The 16474-nt window shown below is 42.4% G+C and overlaps 1 protein-coding gene across 1 annotated transcript; it reads right to left on the bottom strand.

Moving 5' to 3' along the window:
* Positions 1-1462: 1462 nt before the first annotated feature.
* On the bottom strand, positions 1463-16221 carry LOC306709267 (myosin-4-like; the record flags this gene model as incomplete). Its single annotated transcript, XM_079177334.1, has 39 exons — positions 1463-1486; positions 1562-1693; positions 1773-1868; positions 2223-2327; positions 2472-2642; positions 2721-2846; positions 3330-3533; positions 3611-3919; positions 4168-4292; positions 4377-4542; positions 5086-5269; positions 5846-6042; positions 6123-6241; positions 6323-6449; positions 6536-6925; positions 7009-7099; positions 7637-7782; positions 8573-8749; positions 8828-9070; positions 9147-9402; positions 10129-10265; positions 10336-10459; positions 10529-10646; positions 10725-10812; positions 11202-11278; positions 11658-11964; positions 12310-12480; positions 12574-12723; positions 13057-13175; positions 13257-13395; positions 13486-13589; positions 13678-13776; positions 13860-13923; positions 14013-14105; positions 14205-14313; positions 14689-14716; positions 14799-14955; positions 15634-15777; positions 16018-16221. 39 exons carry the CDS (start codon positions 16219-16221, stop codon positions 1463-1465), a joined length of 5820 nt encoding a protein of 1939 aa, XP_079033460.1.
* Between the last annotated feature and the right edge of the window lie 253 nt (positions 16222-16474).

Raw genomic sequence — 16474 nt, 5'->3', positions numbered from 1 at the left:
CTGGTTGAATTCACATACGTCTCATTTTCCAAGTCACAGTTTTTACGTTTCTTTCACTGTCGTAGTTTAGAAAAGTAATAAATGTTTGTAAAAGTGAAGTCATTTGTGCTGTTTTCACTCACTAAACAGGTAAATATCTGTACTTCCCTTCTCTATACAGCAATCAATAAATAAAATCATGATAATAATAGTAATCATAATAACATATCTGGATTAATACAAGAAATCAAGGAATCTGATTTTTTTTTTACTTTATTGAAATTTAGGCAACATACATCCACTACAACAATGCAAACAAACCCTGGAGCTAATCGTTATTTAGCATCGTATTTAAAGCCACTATGTGTAGATTTAGAAAATGTCCTGCTTTGTCTCCCTCCAGTGGCCGACTTAACAAAGACACTTTAGTGTGTTTCCATTCACTTGTTGTCTGCACATTTGCTATTTGTGCATTAAAAAAATGCTTAGAAAAGACATAATTTTTAAAATATCACCAATTTTTTAAATTTGTTTAATGCTTGTCTGAGTTTGTGCATCTATAAAATACAAAGTGTAACGTAAACGTCCAATCAAGTTTCAACTGAAGAGCTGAAAACATCAGATTTGTTACCTGAAGATTATCTTCTTCACATTCGTGCTCAGAAACACTACTACGTCTGTCCACAGGGGCCGCCAAAATCAACACAACATTAAAGTTCCTAATTGTAGCTTTAAGTAGAAATACAAAAGTCAAAATATACTCAAAAGTACCACAAGTAAAAGTACACATTAAACAGAATTTAATATTTATATTACTGGATTTTAATTATTGATGCATTAATGTGTCCATCACTTTAATGTTGCAGGTGATAGTTTAATTTAAAATATTTATATTTTGTATTTAAAATCTGTAAAGTAACTAATGTTGTCAAATAAATGTAGTGGAGTAAAAAGAACATTTCCCTCTTAGATCTAGTGGAGTAGATGTATAAAGAGGCATGTAAATACTCAAGTAAAGTACATTCCTTGAGTAAATGTACTTAGTTACATTCCAGTGTTTCGTCATCTTTATTGGTTTACGTAATTTAAAGTTTTACTGGAGTTCTTTTAATTAATTCCATAATCTTGCTGCGTCGTCTTCTTCTTCTGCAACACTTTAAGAGCAGCTGAGTGGAGGATTAAATCCACAAACTGTTATTGCTTTTAGATATTCACTCAGCAGCAGTGGGTGGAACTTCATTTGCAGTTTATTTTGCTGATTTTCCGGAAATTCTGCCAGAATTTGCATTTCATTTGGATGGAAACTTGATGACTCACTTTTATTTGTCTACAAACAATAACTTAGTTCATAGAAATGATTAAAAAGATGCTGTGATGTCATACAAACACACACATAATGGCTTTAAAAGAAGAAACAAACACATAAGAGTATGTTGAACACTATCTCATCGTCTTCAGAGACGTCTCTGCGTCGTCTTACGGTTTACTCTCCGCTGTCTTTCGCCAGCTGAACGAGACAAAGACAAAGACGTCATCAGTGTCGATGAGATTCAGTTTGTAACCAGAAGCCGAACCGACTCACCTTCCCCAAGTCACGACTCTTGACTTTCATCTTGTTGATCTGGGACTCGGCGATGTCCGCTCGCTCTTCGGCCTCCTCCAGCTCGTGCTGCACCTTCCTCAGCTTCGTCAGGTGAGCGTTGGCCTGCTCCTCCTGTCCGACACCAAACAGCCGATTCACAAAAAAACTCCAAATGTGACGTGAAACATTTTAAACAAAAATAATCACTCACGGCTTCTTCCGCCTGCCTCTTGTACGCTTTGACCTTCAGCTGGAATTTGGCCACCAGATCCTGCAGCCTCGTCGCGTTCTTCTTGTCCTCGTCACACTGAAGTTCAACAACAGGAGACAAATTATTTACAACTGATTGACGGGTGAGTAGGGATGGGTCTCGTTAGGGTTTTTATCGATACTAGTACTCTTATCGATGCTGATTATCGGTTGTTTTTTATTATCTTGTGAAAAAAGACAATACATTTAGAAAAGAATCGACATTTCTTTATTATTCTTGTATGTAAACAAATAGTCTTTCTCTCCGGAAATTCCAAAGTACCGATAGCAGAACCGTTAACTCCGGGTAGAACCAGGTTTTCATGGGGGGGGCAGGAACCAGGTTTTCATGGGGGGGGCATCCCCACCTGTGAGCACTAAAGAGCAGCAAGCTGTGGTGTTTAGAGTTTACCTGATAGGTGAGCTCTTTAATCCGGCGCTCAAGTTTGCGAATTCCTTTCACGGCGTCTGATCCGTGTCTTTGCTCCGTCTCCAGCTCGTTCTCCAGCTCTCGCACCTGCAAAAGAGCAGTTCAAATGAATTTGATCGATTTTATAAAAAGACAAAACGAGCTCTGGTCATCCTCGCAATAACTTTTTACGTGATTAAACACTTTCAAAAAATATTTTTCCTGAAATAAATGTTTGAATAAATACGTCACCCTTGCTTCCAGTTTTTGGAGTTGCTTCTTCCCGCCCTTCATGGCCAGCTGCTCGGCCTCCTCCAGACGCTGCTGCAGGTCCTTCACCGTCACCTCCAGGTTCTTCTTCATCCTCTCCAGGTGAGCGCTGGTGTCCTGCTCCTTCTTCAGCTCCTCGGCCATCATGGCGGCCTGAACCATGTAGTTAAAGTAGTGATTAGATTGCCGTTTAGTTCAGGTGAGAATCTAAAGTTAAATCCAGACACTTACGTCAGTGATGGCCTTCTTGGCTCGCTCCTCGGCGTTCCTGGAGGCTTGAATGCTGTCGTCCATCTCCGCCTGAATGTGAGAAAGATCAGCCTCCAGCTTCTTCCGACTGTTGAGCAGACTGGTGTTCTGTAAGAAAGGTTTTTATAGGAAGTTATGTTTCATAGAATAGCAGCACAACGATGCCAAATAGACGGATGATTTATCAATCTCCTCTTCGTTATTCCAGTCTGAACGCAACTCTCACTGGGCTGTGATTGGTCTTTTTCTAAATGATTTAAATCAAAAAGTTGTATTATCTGTCAAAATCAAGTTCTGAATACATTTAAACGTAAAACAGATTAAGTACTTGGAGAATCATTATGTATTTGGGAAGCTTGAGGAGTTTAAATGCCGCTAGTTTCATTATTACCTGATAGGAGCACAAGCTACAAACACGGGCACAGGCCTGCTTTATAACGGCTAACGTTAGCGGAGGTTGCATTGAGTTACATTATGATGCGTTCAAGCTCCATTCAGTAAATACAAGTATTGGGGCAAAGGGAAATTGTAACATTACCAAGATGTATTCAAAATACAATCTTTGAACCTTCGACTGAGGTGATAACCGACCTGCGAGTGGAGCAGCTGCACCCTCTCGCTGGCGTCCAGCAGCTCCTGCTCCACCAGCTTGCGGCTCCTCTCCGTTTGCTCCAGAGCCGCTCGGATCTCCTCCATCTCGGCCTGCATGAGGTTGCTCCTCCGCTCCGACATGGCCACCTGCTCCTTCGTGTCCTCGCTGTTTCTCAGAGCGTCGTCCAGTCGAATCTGAACTTCCTGTACGGCAGAATGAAAGCGGCGTCTTTTTCTACCGTTCGTGCAAAGGAGAGCTAAACTCTGAACGCGAGTCTCACCTTCAGCTGGACTTGGATGTTCCTCAGCTGCTTGGAGGCCTCGGCCGCCTGCCGGTTGGCGTGGCTCAGCTGGATCTCCATCTCGTTCAGGTCGCCCTCCATCTTCTTCTTCACCCTCAGCGCGTCGTTCCTGCTTCGGACCTCGGCGTCGAAGTTGTTCTGCATGGTGTCGATGACGCGTTGGCTGTTTCTCTTCAGCTGCTCGATCTCCTCGTCCTTCTCCGCTGTCTTCTTGTCCACCTCGGACTTCACCTGGTTCAGCTCCAGCTGGACTCGCAGGATCTTGGATTCGTTGTGCTCCAGGGAGGCCTGAGTCCAGATGTGACACGAGAGACGGTGGAGTTTGTGTAAATATACACAACCTTTCAAACGTTTGGAACACCTGCTCTGGAGTCTACTCAGTGGTTAGACTGAAGAGGTTTAAACTGTTTCATATGATATCTTACAAAAAGTTACTCTTCCAGCAACACATGTACATTTCTGCTCGTTACATGATCGTGAAATACTTGGTCCGCTTTGGTACTTTTAAGGTTTGTACGATTTTTTCCTCTACTTACCTCGGCCTCCTCCAGAGCCGTCTGGGCCTCCAGCTTCTCCTGTTCAGCCTGTTTCTTTGATTTCTCCAGCTCATGGATGGTTTTGCCCGTCTCGGCCAGCTGCTCAGTGAGATCCATTATTTCCTCTGAACAGGATAAAACACGACAGATTCATTTCTCTGCTTTAAAAGCATCAGAGATGCACAGCTTTAAGGAGCGCGCCGACGTACGTTGCAGGTTTTTGTTTTCCCGTTTGAGCGTCTCCACTTGTTCCAGACATTCTTCGAAGGCATTCTTCATCTTGAAGTTCTCGGTGCCCAAACAACGCACCTCTTTCACAGCTGACTCCAGCTCCGCCTGACCCTCCTCATATTTCTGCTTCCACTCAGAAACAACCTGCCGGAAGACGAGAACTACGATCACTATCTTTAAGGTTCGACAGCTGAAAGCAGTGGTGTGGTTGTGAATTTATTGCCGCACAGATAAAACAGTTTGATCCATCGTGAACATCTGAACATGATCATGAATTTGATTTGTGGCCTCCAGGTCGTCCTGCTATTTTTCAAAGTGATGCTGAGCCAAGACGGCAACACAAACAGTCGCATTAGAGCAATATAAAATCAGGCAATAGAGGAAACAACAACAAATACATTTAATAATACTGCAATAACTGCTAAAACAGAATCAATTACGTTATTTGAAACTACTTGCTCAAATCAATTGAAAGCTCCGAGCACACAGCAGCTTCCCTGAGCTTTACCAAATTAAAATACGATATTTAAAACTGTTTTATTTTGGTAAAAAAACGTGTTGTGTTCCAGGATGTCGACGACTTCGATACCAAACCTTTAACTAAAAAATTCTTTATTCCAGTTGCGTCCTATGTAGATTTATTATCAACTATCAACATGACATGTCACGAGATCTCAAAGTCCAAACCTTATCAAAATTTCTCTGCTTCTTGTCCAGGACCGCGGCAGCAGCGTTCGACCTCTCGACATCCATCATCAGGTCCTCCACCTCTCCTTGCAGCCGCTGCTTTGTCTTCTCCAGAGAGGAACACTTGGAGTTGACGGCCTCCACGGCTTCTTCTGCGTCCTGCAGACGCAGCGCCAGTTTCTTCCTGCAGGAGAACCACAGACTGTATGTAAGAAGTGGACGTAGTCATCGTGACGTCACCCATTGCTTTGTGGACTAACGTTTTGAAGCCTGGAGTTGTATGGCCGTCGCCATGTTTTGTTTTTTGCAACCGATGAACAGAAGTGACCATATTTGGACTGAGGAGGCGTGACATAGAGACACCGTATAGTCTCTGGTAGAGACCTGTTAATCACAGTAAGCCCCGCCCTAAAGCATCCCCTGCTTTATGGTCTGTTTGACTCTAAATGGACCATCATTTACTAAATGAACATCATGCTGTATTGAAGAAGACTTGAAACTAGAGATTGAGACCATAAACTCATGTTTACAATGTTTACTGAGGTAATAAATCAAGAGAGAAGTAGAGTCATTTTCTCATAGACTTCTATACAACTAGAGGAGTCGCCCCCTGGTGGACAGTAGAGAGAATGCAGGTTGTAAGACACTTCCTCATCGGCTTCACTCGGCAGGAACAAAGGTTGCTGCCTGAGGAGAACACCCATCACAAGATGACGATCGTTAGAATACATTGTCAGCTGGCGTGGAGGCTTTTTCCTACTTTGCCTCCTCGAGCTCTTCAGTGCGTTGGATGGCGTCCGTCTCGTATTTGGTCCTCCACTGAGCCACCTCGCTGTTGGCTTTGGACAAACAGCGGTGCAGCTCAGCTTTGGCCTCCTGCTCCTCCTCGTACTGCTCCCTCAGCAGCTCGCAGTCATGACGAGACGACTGCAAACCGTGAGCCAGGGCGTTCTTCGCCTGCAAAGAAGAATGAACATCAACACACGGCTATGTCTTCAAACTTTTATCAAAAACATTTAATCGTGCTCGTCTCTCACCTTAACCTCCTCCTCGTGAAGTCGTTTCCACTCCTCAATCTGCTGAATGAAAGCTTGCTTTCCCCGAGTTAGCTGCAACATTAGCGACTCTTTTTCTTCAAGCTGGCGAGACATTTCACCTGGAGGATAAGTGAGAAAAACAATTAGCGCTGCCTCATCTCTGAGTGTTTACTGCTCAGATACGATCGAACGTTCCTCACCGTTTTCAGTCTGCAGCCGAGCTCTCTGAGTCGACAGGTCGTTTATGAGTCTCTGATGCTCCTCCTCTTTGGTTTTCACCTCATTCAGTTGATCTTCCAGCGAACGGCACATTTTCTCTAAATTAATCTTGATATTTTTTAAAAGAAAACATGCACTTGTTACGTCTACATGGAACTGAACATCAAGAAATTCACGAGGACTTGAGAACCGACCTTTGCTTTGGCCGTGGTCTCCATGTTGCTCGCTATGTCGTCCATCTCCAGCCTCATCTCGCTCTTCTCCTTCTCCAGCTTCTGCCGGACCCTCTGCACGTTGTCCAGCTGCTCCCCAAGTTCGGCCGCGCTGTCCGCATGCTTCTTGCGCAGAGCGGCAGACGTGGCGTCGTGCTGCAGCGAACTCTCCTCCAGCTCTCTGCGCAGCTTGAGGAACTCGACCTCGCGCTTCTTGTTCATCTCGGCCTGAGCGGCGGTGGCTCCTCCGGCCTCCTCCAGCCGCTCACTGATCTCCTCCAGCTCTCTGGACAGGTCGGACCTCTGCTTCTCCACTTTGGCTCGAGCCGAGCGCTCAGACTCAATCTCCTCCTCCAGCTCCTCAATTCGGGCCTGCAGAAGAAAAATTCACCCACTGAAGTTAGTTTAGCTTTGTGTTATCACCTTAAACCAAAGCCGGTGGTTGAATTCTTCACCTGCAGCTCTTTTATTTTCTTCTGCAGCTGAGCACCAAGAGCTCGTTCATCTTCCATATTCGTCTGCAGCTGAGAAAACTCAAAGTCTTTCCTGTGAAGTCAAGTGAATTTTCAAAGATTTTGAAAATGCATCAGCTAGCGAAGTGAGAGACGGTACTTCTAAAATAACGTTAAAATGTATTGGCATTATCAAACAGGACAGGGGCAACTCGAGAAGCTAGAAACAAAATATTTTTGCACTAAAACTTTACTTATGTTGTACATGTTGTCTTCCACAATTTTAATATGAAATGTATCATAATAATAATAATACATTTATTTTATAAAACCATTTTAAAGGTACTTAAAGGTACCTAACATGTTAAAAACAGAAACAAAACAAATAAATGATATCATAACAGTAAAATTTAACATTACATAAATGAACCAAAATATCTCAAATCAAAGATAATTGCTGTAATTTTACGTAGATTTTTATGTAATTGTGAAATTACGATTCAACAGTTATTTACTGAAGAAATATTAAAAATACTTTACAGTGAAATCACAGTAACTATGTCACTTCAGACCACCGTGCAGATGGATAGTTACTGACGTATATTAAAACGTTTGTGGTGAATCGACTCACTTTTTCAGCTTTTCGTGCAGCTGCAGCTTCTCGTTCTCCAGATCCATGATGGACTCGTGAGCCAGTTTCAGATCCCCCTCCAGCTTCCTCTTTGCTCTCTCCAGATCCATACGGACCTTCTTCTCTTGTTCCAGTGAACCCTCCAGCTGAAAACCACACAGACAGTCATTACATCTTAACAAACTACGATATGCGACAGCCTAACCTGGACGTACAGCAGAGATGGAATGAAGCCAAATACATTTACTCAAGGAAGAATTAGCAGTTCTTGTACTTTACTTAAATATTTTGTTTTCATGCCACTTTCTGCTTCCACTTCACTACATCTCAGAGGTAAATATTGTACTTTTTACTTCTCTGCATTTATCTGACAGCTTAAGTTTCTTTACTAATTGAAATGTTTTATACAAAACATAAGAAGAGGATATCTAATAGTTGAGCAGTCACCATTTTAATGCTTTACTTTTTCAATGCACGTAATACTTACAAACTTTTAGAGTAACATTTTGTTGTACTTTCACTTAAAGGTGCAGTGTGTAAGATTTGGCGCCACCTAGTGATGTGGTTGCAGATTGCAACCAACCGAACATCCCTCTGCTCACTCCGAGTGCAAAAAAACATGGTAACGCTGTTTCCTTCGCTCAGAGGACATCCTCACTATAATAACTCTACTTCAGGAGCAACAGACGGCTTTACACTCTGCAGCTTACGTTACTGCAGTTTCACAAGCGTGTCACAGAACTACGGTAGCCTTCAGGGAACTAAAAACGTGAAAAGGCTCTCTTTAGAGCCAGTGTTTAGTTTGTCCGTTCTGAGCTACTGTAGAAACACGGCGGACTCTGTGACGAGGACCTGCTCCCGATATTGCGGGCTCATTCTAAGCCTGAAAGTAAAAGATCTGCACACTTCCTCCACCGCTGATGTGCAGTGACTCACCTCATCTACCTGCTGCTCTAGTTTGGTTTTAGCTTTGGTCAGAGTGTTGATTTTGTCCTCCTCTGACTGCAGGTCGTCCAGCGTTTGCTGATGAGCCTCCTGCAGCTCCCTCTTCTCTTTCGACAGCTTGGTGATGTTTTCATCTTGGCTCATTATTTCCTCCGTCAGGTTTTTCACCTAAAGACATTATCAACACGCTGACGTGGCAAATTCCTGCTTAAACATGACGATGTTGCAAAAACACACGAACATTACCTTGTTTTCTACGGCGTGTTTCTCCTTCTCCACTTTGGCTAAAGTGAGCTCCAAGTCGTCGATGTCCCTCTTCAGCTCGGAGCACTCGTCCTCCAGCTTCCTCTTCTTGGCCGTCAGCTCGGCGTTCACCTCCTCCTCGTCCTCCAGTCTCTCCGTTACCTCCTTCAGCTTGGCCTCCAGCTGGATCTTGCTTTTGATGAGGCCTTCAGACCTCTCCTCTGCATCCAGGAGGTTGTCTGCATCCTGATATCAGCCACCAATGTTAAGAGCTAAACACTCACAATAATAATAATCATGCCGACAATGTGGTCTAACTTACCGACTGGACTTGTAGGAGGAGGTCATTCTTCTCCTGAACGACGGAGACCATTTTCTCCTCCAGTTCCCTTCGCCGATGTTCAGATTTGAGTAAATCTTCTTTGAGTTTTGTGAAATCCACCTTTATCTGGACCATTTCCTTCTCGGCTTCAGCGCTCTTCAAGAGAGGTTTGAGCTTGAAATACAACTTCATCCACGGCCAATGTTTCACATTCATGAAGGAACGGAAGTTGTACTGGATGGTGTAGATTGACTCCCTGTCAAAGTAAAAGTTGGGTTAGTTTAGTGCCGGTTTCAGCCTCTGTGGTGCTATTTCTACACAAAATCATGACATTCTCAAACTCAAATCTGAGAATCGGCAAATAAGAAATTACTTTCTGGTGTTTTGTTTGTTCATCAAGCAACAGGAAAAATGTAATTGCGAGTTTCTAAATGTTGTTGCCCATTTAAAGAAATTGTCTGTACAGTATTTGAGATTACTGCCGTAACGTAAAGACACCGCAATGTTTCATATTATCGTACAACACCTCTTTGTTTTTGTCAAAGCTGCGTTATTGTTACACTGTGTTGTAGCACAAGGACGTAGCTTCCATTTTAGAGGTTCAGCCCAGTCATCAGGACAAAATTGTTGGCATTGGACGTTTCTGCAAACTGCGGATACATTGAATGTCAACGTCTTTGCATTCAGTCAGAGCAAGTAACGTAGTATTTCAAGCGAGAAAGTCCACAAAGGGAAAAGAGATGAAGTGGGTAATGGATGGGTCAAACTATTACAGGACTTTCACCCAGGACACTGATGTTGGTGTCCTGGGTGAAAGTCAACGCTTGATACGTAACATTACGTTCCCTTTATATACTTTATTTCCTGAGTCGTCCTCAGTATTTGTTAAATCGTGTTCATGGCCCTGAACTGCACACAACAATAATATAACGTCATCAGTAGAACTAATGAAGCCTCTTCGATGATCTTTAAATATCTTTACTTTCTGGCCATCATCTTCTGGTACTCCAGTCGGACGATGAAAGCGCGACACAGAGCCTGAGTGGACGTCACCACCTGGGCCAACCGCTCATCCCTCATTTCCTCCAGAGCGCCCAGCAGACCAGCTTTAAAGAACACCTGCAATTAAAGGTAAATATTAACCCGTGCCGCTCGTTCAATATTTAATATCTCTACCGTTTAAACAAACCTTCGTGTGTCCGAACTTGTACTGCGTGTGATCCACGTCGATCGAGCCCAGCAGCTTCTCTGCAGCTTTTTTGTTATCTATAAACTGTCTCTCTGGAACAGCGCTGGCGTTCAGGATCCTGTATCTGTAGGAGGAATAATCGGTCAGAGTATGACACCAAACATGAAATACTGAAATGCAAAGCTGTATTTACCTCTGCTTAAAATCCCCGTAGAGGATCCTGCTTGGAAATCCTTTCCTGCAGATGCGGATTCCCTCCAGCACGCCGTTGCAGCGCAGTTGGTGGATAACCAGCTGGTTTTCCATAGCACCTATGGAAAGGGCAATCATTTAGTTTATCCATGTTGTTTTATGGTATATATGTGTCATATTGAGATTATCAAAACTACCTGGTGTCTTGGTCTCATTTGGTATCAAGCAGCGCACAAAGTGAGGATGAGTGGTTCTCAGATTAGTCATGAGCTTCCCCAGATTCTCCTGTAAGAAAGTGTACATGTGAATTTGTTGGGTTTTTGTCTGGTCAACGTATCCTCATTTAAGGTTTGTACAATATCTGACAAAAAGTTACTTCTCATTTTTCGTGTGTTTTCCTATGAACGCCAGCAACACGTGTTAATTTCCGCTCTTTACATGCAGACAGTCTTTTCAAAATAAACTTTAGCGTTAGCATGCTACCGTGCTTAACTAAGACATTACTCCTGTTAAACATCAGCATGTGAGCATTGTTTTTAAGCATGTTGAAGTTAGCACGTAGCTTTAAGTACAAGCTCACTGAGCTGCTAGCATGGTGAGGACAAGTGTTTTAAATGTCGTGGTTTCAGACACATTTTGACCTCAGTGTAACGTATATTTCTTGGGCGTCTCACCCTGAACAGCGCTGACACAGTTTGGAAAGACGCCCCCTTCTTCTTGGCTCCTTTCTTGGTTCCTCCTGCTGCTGCTTCTGCTTTAATAATCACACATTTTAAACTAACACACAGTAACGTTAGTAGTCAGATAACTTTCACTTTGCATGTAGAATATTTCTCTGTTTGCAACCATGAATAGAAATCACCACTCAACTTGCTATTCTTAGGTATACTTCCTATTTCCACAATTATGCTGAAGAGTAAAGATTAATGATAATATGGTGATTACAGCTGATGGTTATGGGAAATGTGAGAATGGCTGCTCTAGAAGTCAAAGCAATATGAAATAATTTAATTAATATGTGGGTTCACCAGTTCTTTGGAGCCACAATACCGGCTACAAAACAGTATGGTGGAGAATCAAAGCAGCAGGAATATAATAGAATATTTAGGAAAACCTTCAACTGGATTTACCATCTGATCCAGAGAAGCTTGCGTATAACATGGACAATATTTTCACCGATGACTTCTGGTAAAGCTGCACCACGGAGTCGCTCAGAGGGTCTTTGTTCTTCTCCAGCCAGCCGGAGACGTTGTAGTCCACGGTGCCGGCGTAGTGCATCAGCGTGAAGTGAGCCTCGGGTTTCCCTTTCACTGTTTTGGGCTTCAAGAAGCAGTTGTTCTTTCCAAGATGTTGGTCGTACAGTTTGTTCTTGAAAGAGGTGTCTGATGATTTTGGGAACATGCACTCTTCTTCAAGGATGGAGAAGATCCCCATTGGCTAAGAAACAAACACATTTACTGTCCTCGAGCAAAACCAAGGTACTTGTACTTTAGGCGAGTATTTTCATTTTATGCAACTTGCTCTCAGAGGTACATATTCTACTTTTTACTACTATCAGAAATAATCATAAAACACTTGACATTTTACTGCAAAATGAGTACTTTTACTTCTGATACTTTATCAGAATTTAATTTAATGTAAATTTTGCTGATACATACTTTTACCAAAGTAAGGTTTTGAGTACTTGTACTAAAGGATTTGAACACTTCTTCCACCGCTGCACAGTTGCAACACCTTAAATTCCATTTAGGATAACGTTTTAAAAACCACAGTATTCGGTACCTTTTCAATGAGCTCGATGCAGGCTGCTAGATCCATACCAAAGTCAATAAACTCCCAGTCAATCCCCTCTTTCTTGTACTCCTCTTGCTCCAACACGAACATGTGGTGGTTGAAAAACTGTTGCAGCTTCTCGTTGGTGAAGTTGATGCAGAGCTGCTCCATGCTGTTGTACTGAAGACAAGATTCGTAAAGAACCATGTTTGAATATGTTAAATCAGTGTGTGGAGAAAGAGAAAATACATTAAGTATACTTTGAACTCTCACATCAAAGATTTCGAAGCCGGCGATGTCGAGGACTCCAATGAAATGTTGTCTGGATTGTTTTGTGTCGAGCTGCTGGTTGATTTTCATCACCATCCACAGAAACATCTTCTCGTAGACGGATTTCGCGAGGGCACCGATGGAGTTGTACACCTGGGAAGAAGTTAAAGGTTGAGCTGTTTCTTTGGACATTGTCGTATTTTTGAGTGCTTAACTTTGAGAGTGTTTAGGTGACCAGGGACAGGATTATTGAACATTTTATAGATAGATAGGGATAGAAAGTGACATAATTGTCATATTCCCTTTATAGCCTTTCTACTTCTGTTGATTGTATTCAAAAATCATAAAAGTGGTGTTTATTTGTGAGGATTATCTTGCAGAACACAACGTGTAAGTATCAAACATTTGTTTGACACAGAGATTATCCAGTGGAAACATCTCGTTGGCTTTTTGAGGAGGGAACCAGTGCTACGCTAACTTCTTTACCTGCTGCACATTCTGTCCTTTGGTGACGTACTCGTTCCCAACCTTCACTCTGGGATAACAGAGACTTTTCAGCAGATCAGCGGAGTTCAGGCCCATCAGATACGCTGCTTTATCGGCTTCTGCAAAACAAAATAAAAATAGATTATCGTTCTGCTTCATCTCTTGCATGACAGTATTCATTTCGATGTGTGATTCCCCACCCTCGGTGCCATCGGGCTCCGCCTGCTCCTCCCGCTGCTTCTGCTTGAACTTCATGTTCCCAAAATGCATCACGGATCCGGTCAGCTTGTAGATGGACACTTTCTCTTCGGCGATGAAACCCAGAATGTCTAATGCCTCCTGCGTCGTCGAAAATAAAAATAAGTGAGATCGTAAAACAGCTGAAAAAGACGGGACGAGCTTTGTAGCGCTTCAACGGCGTCGACTCACGTCTGTAGCCATTAACTCGTCGGCGTCGTTTATGCTTTTGACGCTTATTTCTCCTTGACTGACGTAGGCAAAGTCGTAGGGGTTGGTGGTGATGAGGAGCAGATCTAAAGGGAAGGAAATCCAGCTGAAATCTCTTTGTTTGAATAAAAACGAGAATAACACTGAAGATAAGACGATTAATAATCAGATTACCGATCAGTTCAGGCTTCTTGTTGCAAGTAAGCTGATAGAAGATATGATAACTCCTCTCAGCCGACAGCTGAAATGTCACTCTTGATTTCTCCAGCAGATCTTTAGGGAAGAAAATTCTAAATTAACTTTTTTTGCAGCATCATCATTTGTTAATATTTTGTACAAAATGTGTAAAAACTCACACGTTTCAATATCTGCAGAAGCCAGTTTGCCAGTCGTGCCAAAGTGAATTCGGATGAATTTACCCTGTTGAACAAAACAGGAGCACCTTTTACTCTCTTATGTCGGACAAACTCTTCATAACTAAAATGAAAGTCCGTCAGGCTGGGACTCACAAAGCGAGAGGAGTTGTCGTTCCTCATGGTCTTGGCGTTCCCAAAAGCTTCCAGCAGAGGGTTGGCCTGGATGATCTGATCCTCCAGAGTCCCCTAACAAAGAGAAAATAAAACTTGTAAATCTGACACCCGCTTCTCTTTGGAAACCAGTAACTTACATCCACAACTTGTCCAAAGTCGTCCCGAGCTCACCTTCATTTTACTGCTCGTCTCCTTTTTCTTGTCCGCTGACACTGCGATCGTTGCAAAATACTGAATGACGCGTTTAGTGTTGACAGTCTTTCCTGCACCGGATTCTCCACTTTACAAAAAAACACAGTTTTTAATAATATTTGTAACTATTTTATGTGTCAATAAAGTGTTGCAGGGATGACGTATATTATTTATTAATTAGGAAGTTAGCATCGAACTGGTTCCCTCAACAATGAGCCAATTGGATTTTTACATAGGATTTTGGATTATTACATAAAATAAGGTCTGTGTCAAACAAAAGTTTATGATAGTTCCGACCTTTTTCATTCGCGTCAAATACTGACGCTCTGTCACGCTCTGCGTCAAACACCGAAAGTACAAGACGTCCTTAAGCGTATTTAAAATGCAACAGGCTTTCAAGTAATTTAGGTATTTTTAGACGCTCAGAGAAAATACTACTAAACTAAATATCAGCTCAACTTACGTGATGAGTATCGACTGATTTTCACGATCTGAGGACATAAAAGAAGAAACACGGTGAAGAGAGTTGATCAGATCATTCGGCTGCGTTGATATTTGAGCTCTCTGACGTACCGGTGAGCATGAACTGGTAGGCGTTGTCAGAGAGGGCGAAGATGTGAGGGGGAACCTCCATCCTCTTCTTCCCTCTGTAGGCCCGAACCACCTCCGGGTTGTAGACCGGCAGCCACTTGTAGGGATTCACAGTCACGCAGAACAGCCCAGAGTACGTCTGCGTGGATTTAAAGACATTCATGTTCCCCAGAGGATGAATCTTACTGACTTTGGTGACCGTCATAGTACTCAATGACTACAATAAATCAAAACAGGAGCATTCAGCTGTAATGAAAGTGACAATACTTTTTGCATTTCTAAAAAGTCATAATTTGTATTTGTCAAAGCCGAGTTATGAACTGAATTTTAATTCTTTGTGAATTTTGTTTCTACTATTTATCTCTGATTTAATAGGTTTACTGAGTTAAATTCTAGCTTCAATGAGACAGTAAAAGCGTTATATATTTGCCCAATTATACTGAACAACACAAATACTGTATTAGCAAATTTAGCAAAAGAGATTTCTTAAAATAAAACACAAAATGAAAAAATCTTAATAACATTTCTTTACAATAAACTTGAAATGATGAAGGAACTTGCAAATGACAACCGAACAAAATGTAGGCACCACTTAAGATTTCATTAAACTTCATGTCCTCTAAACTAAAAATAAATCTGGTTTGAATTTAAATTAAACCATCTTACTGAGCTCGTTTACAAGATATTTCATTGTGGAGCTGCATTGGAAACAAGCGGAACAATCTCACGTCACATATTTGAAAGAATACCAAGCTAAAAGTTGCGGTGTTAAAGCTTCTCCCTGTTTGAATCTGGACGTATCTGCTGAGAGACTCACGTAGATCATCCACGCTGCGTATCTCTCCTTCAGGTTGAACAGCACTGCCGGCTCGTGGAGGTGCGTCATCATCACCATGTCCTCGATCTTATCATACTTGGGGGGGTTCATGGGAAACACCTGGTCCTCCCTGACGGTTAAAGTCTGGAAAACCATAAAAAATCATGGAACAAATGTCGAAACCAGAAACTTGATATCCACTAATGAGTTTTAAAAGCATTTCATTTCTTAGAAAATGACGTGCAAAAAGCTCACAAATGTCTCTAAATTCTGCAGATTTTCTTACAAACTGAAAATGCATGAAATCCTTTCACATAACAATATCATAAACGTATTCCCTGTCTGTGTTCAGTAATAAAAAGGTCAGGTCATGAGTCCACCCACTCTGTCGTCCTCGGTCTTGACGGTGACTTTCCCGTCCTCCTTGTCCTGGACCTCGGCCTTCGCGTACAGCTCTTTGTCATCGCTGACGAAACACGCCGCCTTGCCGTCAAACGGCCGAGCCTGGGCCTCAATCCTCTCCTTCTCAGACTTGCGGAGGAACTGGGCAGCCGGCCCGAAGATTGACATTTCCCCATCTGTGCTCATTTTCTCCTCCTGAATCAAAGAAAAACTCCACCATCAGCCTCTCTTCAGTTCTTTTATGCATGTGGATGATGCTTTACATGTACTCACCTCACTTACTGCTCTAATACAGGAATGCTGAAGATTGAACTCTAGTTAGGAGAAATAAACAAAACACATAAAGTCTCAACTTTTCCCTAAAATACAACAATCCTGCTGTCAAAGAACGGAGGACTCACCTTCTTGATTGCGCTGCAAAGAACAACAACAACCAGTG

The sequence above is a fragment of the Pholis gunnellus genome, assembly GCF_910591455.1.
Source record: "Pholis gunnellus genome assembly, chromosome: 17".
In the NCBI taxonomy this organism is placed as follows: domain Eukaryota; kingdom Metazoa; phylum Chordata; class Actinopteri; order Perciformes; family Pholidae; genus Pholis; species Pholis gunnellus.
This window is presented reverse-complemented; position numbering and strand designations above follow the sequence as displayed.